Source organism: Perca fluviatilis, chromosome 3 (assembly GCF_010015445.1).
Source record: "Perca fluviatilis chromosome 3, GENO_Pfluv_1.0, whole genome shotgun sequence".
Lineage (NCBI taxonomy): Eukaryota > Metazoa > Chordata > Actinopteri > Perciformes > Percidae > Perca > Perca fluviatilis.
In genome coordinates this window covers 35770535-35781365 of record NC_053114.1, presented here as the reverse complement: position 1 = coordinate 35781365, position 10831 = coordinate 35770535, and the positions used below count along the sequence as shown (strand labels likewise).

The following is a 10831-nucleotide window of genomic DNA, read 5'->3' as shown; positions in this document are numbered from 1 at the left end:
AAGAAGAGAAGAAGGAAGACCTGGGGCTTAGCACAGCACTGAGAAGGTTTCTGATGGCAAAAGTACAATGTGTACCATGTCTAAAAAAAAAAATTGCCCTTTTGAAAGAGGTAGTTTCATTATTTGGCCATGATTCTCATCGATGTTTGACATTTAAATATTCAATTACATGTGAAATTAGTCTGCCGAGAATACAGTACACTGTGAAGGCTGCAGTAAGACAATAATATATGGGAAGCAGAGCTGAACACTTTGGGTTTTAATGAGTTAAGATAGATTCAGAATTACATTACACTGTATCCCATTGAGATCTTCAGTTAACTATAAAGACAAGTGAGCACTGCCTATTCCCTGTGTGATAACACAAAGCAGGGGAGTATGCTATAGAATGCTTAGCTTGATATTAACATTGCACTCTCAATCATAAAGACAAGGTCTAAATTGAACACCTGGCACCTTCTCAATTTCAAGCAAGTAAGCTTTTTGCAAGTGCAATTGTCCTGAAACAAAACAGTGGCAGCGGAATACTTCAGTACCAAGAGAGGGAAACGAACATAGAGCCATGTTGCCATTGTTGTTGCCACAGATTATACATGACACATCGAATAAAAGGGGCTGACTGTAAGATGTTTAAATGTATCAGAGGCATGGGAGAGGAAACTTGATGCCTCAGCACAGGGAGAAGTAGAATGCGACTGGGCACGTGCGGAATGCAGGGTGGCAGGAGGAAAGCAGCGATCTAAATTTCTAATGCTGAGGATGTTTCCCATTCTGTGTTTATGAAACATGGCTGCCGGGAGTACAAAGGTAAGGGGATACAGCATCAAAGTCTGCCCTGACAAAAACAAAAAAAAGCAACAATGCTGCAGTGGAATGCACGACAGAACATAATACTCCACCTCCTCCTCCTCTTCTCCCCTAAGCAGTCTCATTTGATTACAGCGTAGCAGGCCCCAAATCAACCCCTTAGTCTCATTTCTCACTCCCCACTGGTGCTGCGAGTAGGAGGTAGAACACAACTTGCCAAAGTGGCCTGGGAGGAGAGGTGATGTTGTGGAGGAGAATCCCTCATTTGGGGAACAAAAGAACATGGGAATGGGTGAGCAGAGGTGTCGGTGGAGAGTGGCTGTGGTCCTGAGTGTGGTGACTGAGGCAGAGACTGCATGTCTGATGATGACGGCCGAGCAACGTATCGTTTACAGGCTCCCCTTAGCAGAAGCCCCTCGCAGGTCCGTCTCCAGCCACAGAGTTTGCCCTCTACTTAAGGCAACAAGAGTCAGGCTCAGCATTACAAGCCTATTAAAAGATACTTTTAATTATGCCCCGCTCTCCCGGGATCACTTCTTCCGTGAACTCTGTGTTTCTTTGGCATGTGCACTTAGGAATGGCACAACCAGAAGCATGTGTTGTTTTCTCCCTCCAATTAAAGGGCATGTTGACAGATTAAGGCTGCTTCTGGTTTGTGCTCCACTAACGCATTTAGGGAAGATGATGAACATGAGGAGGGGGGGTGGTCCTCAAAGAGAGAGAGAGAGAGAGAGAGAGAAAGAGAGGTTGATAGAAAGAGAGAGGAAAAAGAGAGAAAGAACACGCACATGAACCCTGAGGGATTAATGTGTTTACATTACCTGGGCTGTGATCTATCACCAACCTCGTCAACTTCCATTATGCATCACATACATAAGCAAGCAACAGACCTGGGAGCCCCTGCAACTCACTCATACTATTTCAATTGGATTAAGTCAGTGCAAATATCTAGGGCATAGCTCCCACACTGTGGTTTTAGCATTCTGGTAGTCATTTGATTTGTACGTTGTATCACTTTACCTTCATGAAGGCATTGCAGGAGTACCTCCTACATGCCTCTAGAGCTTTAAGTAGTATGGGATATAGATGATTACTATATGGCACCTATAGCACCTTCAAAACAAACAAGCTATTTGGCCGTAGGTCTGGTTAGACGACAGTCAGGCACGGAAGCTCTCAGATCATGAATCAAAATATACAGGTACACGCCGGTGAGAGGAATAGGGGGATGTGGAGTATGTGGATTCACCATCTGTGATATTCAGTAACATGAGGTTTATTTTGTCCCAGCTGCAGTAGCAGGTCTGTACTGTGTGTAAAACAGTGAGTTGGAGAGGAGAGGTCTAGCATGCTGACAGTGGAGTCGGCAGCAGGGGCCCTGAAAGAGCTCATAGTCATACTCAGGCTTCATTATATCCAATCAATATTCGTTTAGTCACTGAGACTATTGACTCATTTCTGAAATAATATTACAGGTCATTTGTCTTGTCACGGAGGAGGGAGAATTATCCTTTTTATACCATCCTCCATTTGGAAAAGGGGGTAAAGGGCAAGTCTGGATACGCCCTATGGATACAACTGTATATTTTCGATAAAACACTGAAAAATCAATGGGTGCTTCCTGTGATCCATCTCGAGCGAATCAATCATCATCTGCGCAGCTGGCAGTGTGCTGCAGGAGGATGGCATGGCAGTTAGAGAAGGGTGCAATCTTTGTCTGATACCTCTCATTTTGGAACCGCTTCTCATAATAGGGTCATCATTTCATCACTTAGCCAATCCAGAACCCTGCCACTCAGCCTTGCGGGGATCATGGGGGGGGGGGGAAGCAGACAGGCCCCATCAGGAGTAAACCGAACACACAGACACACACACACACACTCTCGCTCCATAGATCTTCATTCAGGTCAATAAAAGAAGAAGAGATCATATGAACAGAAAAGAGATCAGAAAATAGATTCTCTCTCCTGAAAGCCATATTGGCTCATTGTGCTTCATGTAAATTGTGTGATTTGTCAAAGCCAAAATAAAATCATCAAATGTGATTTGTGTATCAGCTCATGTGAGCAAGATGAGATATGTATGTATCAAGTAAAAAAATCTAACCATTCTGTATAAACAATCACAAAAGTGTAGCAACAACAGCATTCCTAAAAAAACAAACAGGGAGAGCTAATTAGATGATTTGAAACAGGCAAAATATGATAGTTATAAATGCAGAACTAAGTGTCATATTAGATAATATATGCGCGTGTGTCCAATGATTATCACTTCAAAAAGTAAATAGTGAATTTAATTGGTGCCACAGTAAAGAGTGAGTGTGTGTGTGTGTGTGTGTGTGTGTGTGTGTGTGTGTGTGTGTGTGTGTGTGTGTGTGTGTGTGTGTGTGTGTGTGTGTGTGTGTGTGTGTGTGTTTGGGAAGGGTGCATTTCACTGACTGCTTGGTGACATGAGAAGACTTCCTCAACATGGATCTGAACACATTCAAAACAAAGACAAAAAAACAGTCAATTATTATTTTTTAATACATAAAAAAAAACTCTTTAACAGTGATATTAGTACTAAAAAAACACTACATGTGTAATCACAACCAATGTCATACCATTCACATTTTAAAATGCCTAAATAGAAGGGGTAAAATTACTGCTGTACTCTTAATAATGATAATTGCTAATATAGCTGTATAGGATGCCAATTGTTCAGTCAAGTGGCATAGTGTACATATATTTAATCATTTAATAACCCCCTCTTCAAAAAAAGAATGAAAATGCAAGGTCAAAAATAAATTACATCCATTATTTGCAGCAGTTCTCCCCAAAGCATTTGGAGCGAAAAACTGTTTTGAATTTCAATTGGCTTCCAAGTGGCAAAAGCCCTCAGCTAATACATCAAAGAAAAATTGGTGTCAACTAATCGGTTTAGGACACAGATTTAGAATGGTTAAAAATCCCATGAATACTTCAAGCATTTTTTTTTTCTTCCTGTATACCACTAAAGGCTTGGGAGCATTGCAGCTGACCTTGTGCGCTCCAGAAACCTGTCCGCCACTCGACATTAACTGACTGTTTAACTCACCCAGCCGCGCAATTAGTCCGCCACAACGCATACTGTTGTGTAATAATACCCTCTATATCCAATTTAGATTACACTTGCTCCCTCAGGCATTTTAAGTGGCGTGCATCATCTTTCATTCGCTCCTTCTTTGCCACGTATAAAGCCGTTTTCATGCGTCGAAACCGAGGTCGTTCTCTCAGGGAAAAAAAAAAAGAAAAGAAGAAAAGACGAAGTGATAACGAAGAGGAAGCGTCAAAGTTAGACACTGTCAAAACAGCGGAAACAAACAGATTTAGACTCGGATCAGCTTCTTTTTTTTTTTTGTTGCGTGAGAACAGCTCACTTTGAAATGTATCTGCAGCCCACTTTTACGCATCTAAAACACAGATGCACCTTTCCACATACAAGCAAAACTATACTCACCCACACCTCCTGCTTTACCAGTGCAGTGCTGAGAGGTGGAAGCAGTTGCCATAACCTACTACTCCTATTATAGGCTCCGTGATCTCAAATTATGGGTCCTCCTCCTACTCTCCCCGCAGCTCTGAACCAAAACGCATTAAGGAACACGCATGCGACAGACGCAGATAGACTTGGTTGCATCTTTTATGCACTAACAATAATAATAACATTAATGTCACTAATTCTGCATGTAATGTTGTAGCAGCTCACATGGCACATTCTAAAATGTGGAATTTTTGTTTTTATATCTCGGGATATACATGTCGGACAATCATTTCACTATAAGATAAATTAACCGTGTCAAATTATGACGCTATAGTATATGCTAGTCCCCCAACATAAGTAAGGATAATTGTCAGCACCGGTGGATTCGGTTGGTTCTTCTTGTAGCTGTTGTTGTGAGAAAAAGTTCCAGTAATTAGTCGATTGTCTAAACACTACAGGAGGCTGTGAAATAGGTCTCTTCGTATCACCATCATCTGATTAGGCTATACTGTTGGGTCGCTTTGTGTATCCATCCTTCTTTCTTTATTTCTCCATCTCTCCCTCTCTCTCTCTCTTAAAGTGTGCGTCTGCTCCCACTGTACCAGCGTCATCATTCTTTGCTCTCTAGAGGTTTTCAGAGCAGAAAGGAACACGTGACAGTGTGTGCACACACTCTTTAGCAGCGCCTACAGCGATCCCTTTCGGCTTATCGGAGACTTGAACTGGAAAGCCAATCACCAGAATGAGAATGGCTTGTAGATGTCTGATAGCGAATACTAGTATTTATAATAGCCTACTATTTTTTTATTTGATCTATTTATTTTTTTAAGCCACGTTTGTCAACCTCAAAGTGCAAACCAGGTCATTTTAATTATCAAAGCTCTCTAAATTATCATTCGACTTTGTTTTTTTTAGAAAACAAATACAATAATAATAATAATAATAATAATAATAATAATAACACCAATAATAGGCTAATATTTTTTTTTCTGAGTCATCACATAGACAGATTCGGCAAGTGACTAATGTTTATTAAATATTAAAAATAATTGCCGATAACAGTAGCATATTAAATACATCTAGGCTTTTTTTCAATATTTCAGCATTGAAATGTATCTGCAGTGATCAAATGAGATTACATCCACTGGTCCAGGCGGATTTGGTGTAGTTGGCACTAATCTACCCTGGCTTGAGGGTTTATGACTTTCTGGGAGTGTGTATCTGACTGGTTTATTCCAGGATCTATTGCAAAAACTGTTTAGCCGTCGCAACAGTAAATCGTTCAAACACGGCGCAGACAAAACATACTTCAAAAATCCCAACATGCTATAAATGTCGATAAGGCAAAGTTTGTTTACGTACTATTCTCACAGAGTTGTTCGGCCAGCTACTGTTTGCGCCCTCTTACTTTCACTTCTCAGTTGTCACATATCTTACCAATGAAATATTCGTCTGGCGTTAGAAAGTCGACGTGCACAATAATCCATTTGAAACTCCCATTGCGGATTTTAACACAAGGCGTACGGAGATCACGGAGCATCAGTCTGCTGATTTAACGTACTTGCTTAAAATGACAACTTTTGTTTTACGCACAAAGAAAGAATAACAGAAAGAGAGCGCAGCAGTGGAGCGACTTTTTGAATCCCTGCCGGTATCTTGCAAGCCCATATCCTGGCATACAACAGCCGATTTGTTATTGATCAAGTGTGAAAGCTTCGTATTTAAAAAAAAAAAAAAAAAAAAAGAAGAAAGTTGGGAGTTGACAGACTCGCATGATGTCGCCATCCGAAGGGGGGGCTGCCAGGCGCACTTGAGACTTACTGCAACGAGCCTTGTTAAAGAGGGGGGAAACAGAGAAATAGAGAATGAGACGGATTGTTAGTTAACGCGAGAGAGGGAGGGGGGTGAGCGAGGGAGAGGGAGGGAGAGAGAGAGAGAGAGAGAGAGAGAGAGAGAGAGAGAGAGCATGGATTTGGGCAGTGCTGTGGTTACCCAGCAAAAGCTTGCCTTTTCCTTCGGTGACTACACCCCGAAGAGGAGGAGCGTAGTAGGCGTCAGGATCCTCAATTTTTCAACTTAGCATCTTGGCAGGACATTTTCCCAAGCAAAGCCCCCCGTCCGACGGGTAAAAAAAAACTTCTGCACGGGCATGAGAGCGACGGTGCACCTCAGATAAGGAAGCAACAGAAAAACAAAACAAGACCAAAACATCCGACGAGCAGTTGGCTGGCTGGCTGGCAGCGACCAAAAAAAAAAAATCCATCCGACATCATAAGCCTCTCTTTTATTTAATCACGTTTACTTTTTGCCTTCACCATTGTCATTTAGAAGGGGTGACAGACAGCGGGTCTGCAGACACACGGCTCTATGCGCTCCGACAGCAGCGCATGAGAAAATAAAGGGAGGAAAGTGCGCAAGTTAAGTGGCTCATACTCTCCGGGCTCCAGCATGGCGTATCCTCAAGGCTACTTGTACCAGCCGTCCGCTTCTCTAGCCCTGTATTCGTGTCCTGCGTACAGCACCAGTGTGATATCGGGACCCAGAACCGAGGAACTTGGGAGATCCTCTTCGGGATCTGCTTTTGCACCATATGCCGGATCTACCGCGTTCACCAGCGCCTCGCCAGGCTACAACTCCCACTTACCCTACAGTGCTGCAGACGCGGCAGCAGCTGCCACATTCACCTCGTACGTGGTGAGTAAACTAAAGGTGATTATTCAATCTAATAGGAAGTCAAAGCGAGGATATTAACTCGTTAAAGAAGCCTTAAATACCCGCTGTGCATTCGGAGCCAAGCGGTAATGTGCGTCACTGAAGAGTGCGTGGATATAATATTACAGAATGTCAGGTCCAGAAAACATGTTGTTGAGTTAACAGAACTAATGTAACGGAGTGGTGTGCTATTACATGGTTTTTAAGTAAATTATAGTTTTTTATGAGAAAGAATGCAATGCCCTGCCGAAGATTCTACGATTAGAACTGACTGCAACGCGCCGTGTAATGGCAATTTAGGTCACTGCTTATCATTATATTAGTTGTGCAAAATGTAAAACTTTAATATTGCAACTTTTGATCCCCAAAAAAAAAAACAGAGGCAAATTGTGTTTTACTTTTGTTGTATTCAAAGTGTGGCAACATCAGTAAGTCGTACAGAACTGGCTATATAGGCCTATACTGCAAAGACTGATCCAGTAGAATAGGCAAAGAAACAGAACGTAAGGCCCATCATGCATAATGTCAATATGTTATCATAATTGCAAATTGTACTATTTTGATGAAGAGAGTGAAAGCAACTGCATGCTGACATCATGCAGGCTAAATAATAATAAAATGCAAAGCAACATAAATCATATTATAAATACCCACTCATGTTCAAACAGACTCCATAAACATTAACTTCAAACTTGAGCTACTGGATTAATGCCAGTGTATTCGTGTACATGTGAGTGAGTGTGCGTGTGTTTGTGTGCGCGCGCGTGCGTGTTTGTGTGTGCGCGCGTATCTATGCGAGTGCGCGCGCGTGTGTGTGTTCATGTTTCTGGGCCGTAAGTCCTACTATGTTGAAGCAGTTTAGAAAATGACCGTGACAGAACTTTTACACACTTTTTCATTTTTATTTTGTATCACAGAGTTCTCCCTATGACCACACTACGGGTATGGCCGGCTCAATAGGATACCACCCTTACGCAGCACCCTTGGGCACCTACCCTTATGGTGACCCAGCATACCGTAAAAACGCAACCCGGGACGCCACTGCCACCCTGAAGGCCTGGCTCGGCGAGCACCGCAAAAATCCCTATCCAACCAAGGGAGAGAAGATCATGCTGGCCATCATCACCAAAATGACCCTCACCCAGGTGTCCACCTGGTTCGCCAACGCCAGGAGGAGGCTAAAGAAGGAGAACAAGATGACCTGGACCCCCCGGAACCGGAGCGAGGACGAGGAGGAGGACGAGAATATTGATTTGGAGAAAAACGACGACGATGAGCCAAACAAGCCCACCGACAAGGGAGACTCCACAGACACAGAAGCAGGTCGGTAGTGCAGGGGGGAAAAAAGGCACACAAAAAAATCATCAATTTTTCATCGCAGTCGTTTCCACTCAGGGTGCAAAATTGATTGCTGCTTAATGGTGGTATATTATTTATAATGGGACAATTGCTTTAAATAATAATCACCTTGAACTCCCCTCGTTTGACTTCTCAGGGGCTGAAATTGCTGGTGACGCAAAGTGTTTAGCAGTCAATTTATCTTTAACTGCATAATAAGGATACAGCTGGTGTATTGCGCCGGGTATTCGGCTTAAAAATATTGCCTTTGTAGGATCATTATATCCCAGTTTTGAACGGTTGTTGAAAGCTTATAATCACAACTGGTGACATGATACGTTTAATACCGAAAATATATTTGGAAATGAAATTTGTCAACACACTGTATGCTCAGACTTTAATTTGTACCACATTGTTCGTGTTGTGCTTTCATAATTATTGAGGGCACTTCATTCACCTTTTTTTTTATTTATTTATTTTTTTAGGTTGGCACATATCTTTATGTGGACAATTTTAAGGGAAACGTGCATAAACAGCCTAATTATTTTTTACACATCCGATTTCGGTTTGCATTGGTGTTCACTTGCCTCGCGATCACCTAAAACATATGTTCCAGTTTTTCTCAACGTTTTAATGTCACGCTTATTTGGCAGTAACTCTAATCTTTATTTGTGCTTTAGATCATAAACTGCTGAACCCAGGGGACATAGGCTGTGACAGATTTAAAGAGGAGAGCCATGGCAAAGACACGGATCCCCTTCTGAGCGACTCGGAGTTAAAAGACCAGGAGGAGAGGACTACAGAGCTGCTGCCGGACTCCGCAAAACCAACCACTTCGTCTCCCTCGGCGGTGCCCCGGGGGAACCAGACCTTAGCGGAACAAGACAAGCCGTCAGATTTGAGCCATGCACCGGGTACGGTGACCAGCAACGTGACCTCTGTCATCCACTCGCCCCCTTCGGCCCCTAAACCCAAACTCTGGTCCCTTGCGGAGATCGCCACGTCCTCAGACAGGTGTAAAGGCAGCGGCGAGACGCCACAGGCCTGCCCTGGTTTGGGTCAGAGCGCAGTAATGGGCACCAACGCGTCTCCATCACGGTCCTCCCCTCAGTGCCCGCTCCCAAACAGCACGGTGCTATCCAGGCCCCTGTACTACACCTCCCCTTTCTACCCCGGCTACACGAACTATGGTGGCAGTTTTGGACATCTTCACAGTAACCACGGCTCGGTAACCACGGGCTCCACGGCACATTTCAATGGATTAAACCAGACTGTGTTAAATAGAGCAGAGGCTTTGGTAAGAGAGAGCCAGAAAGTCAGAGGCCAAACGCAGGTAGATCTTTGTAAAGACTCCCCTTATGAACTAAAGAAAGGTATGTCAAACATTTAATACCTGATTATTTTACACTCACCGCGGACTTTTATTTATTTTTTTGTGGTTGCATTAAAAAAAAAAAAGAAGAAAAAAAAGAGAACACGATGAAGCAAATTCTGAGAACAGTTATTTTCTGAGTAAATGCTTATCTTAAAAATGTTTAGTTTCTGAATGGTTAATCCTACAATGTAACAAGAAAGGTCTTAATCGCTGCAGCCGCCTGAGTCTATTTGTATGAAAGACTAACATGTATATTTAATGTAGCATTTTTGTATTTAAAATGGACAACACACTATCTTTGAAGTAAATTATGGAGAAAAAATATATATTCTTGTGCAGCGATTATTTTGGGGAGCAGTTGGCGTTGCCTGACACGTGTCTAAAGAATTTCAAGGCCAATTAATCTATACCAAATATTAATTTAATTTTGCACCGTGACAGATGTTTCTATGGTATTACTCTTTTCAAAATATTATGGTAGTGAGAGCTCTGGCAAACTTGAAAGAAAAAAAAGGCCTTCATTCAGCAAAAAGGATGATGGAATATCTAAACAATAAAAAGGGTTCAGTTTCAGTTTTGGTTGGTGCAAATATTCATAGGGGTTTTTTTGTGAATGAAAAATGTTGGAAACAACACGGAAGTATATTTTGGTCCACGGCTTATCACGAGTTTATTTTATTTTTTGGAATACAAGGAGGGCCTCTTTTTTACTTGAGCACGTTTCTAAAAGTGGATATTGATATAATAACAACACCGAGGCGCAGTCATTTAACCCAATTACCTATCGTGTTTTATGCAGAGCAATCAGGTGGTGAACTCCGGTAATGAGCTCGATTTTATGCCAAATTTAGAACTCATTACTATTTTCCAAGGCGTGGCAAAGCTGTTAAAAGGGACGCGACCATGCATTTAGAACATACTGCCCTATTATATATCATTAATAGAGAGTCTCTTTAATGGCGCGTTAGATGTGAAACACTGGTGTTTGGAGAAAAGGGAGAATGCTGTCATGCACAGCAGAGGCAGACATATTTGGTTGAACTGTGCAGCCGGTAGCCATGCACTGTCCTCTAACTCTTCCAAGTTCTGCAGGTAGGT

At 42.4% G+C, this 10831-nt stretch overlaps 1 protein-coding gene across 2 annotated transcripts; it reads left to right on the top strand.

Moving 5' to 3' along the window:
- Nucleotides 1–6296: 6296 nt before the first annotated feature.
- On the top strand, nucleotides 6297–10057 carry irx5a (iroquois homeobox 5a). Of its 2 annotated transcripts, none has more exons than XM_039794927.1 (3): nucleotides 6297–7017; nucleotides 7938–8343; nucleotides 9039–10057. In XM_039794927.1, the coding sequence occupies exons 1-3, from the start codon at nucleotides 6757–6759 to the stop codon at nucleotides 9746–9748; spliced, it is 1377 nt and encodes a 458-aa protein (XP_039650861.1). In that variant the 5' UTR covers nucleotides 6297–6756; the 3' UTR covers nucleotides 9749–10057. The 2 variants fall into 2 exon arrangements, with proteins under 2 accessions (XP_039650861.1, XP_039650862.1); XM_039794928.1 differs by having other exon boundaries at nucleotides 6299–7002.
- Nucleotides 10058–10831: the final 774 nt, after the last annotated feature.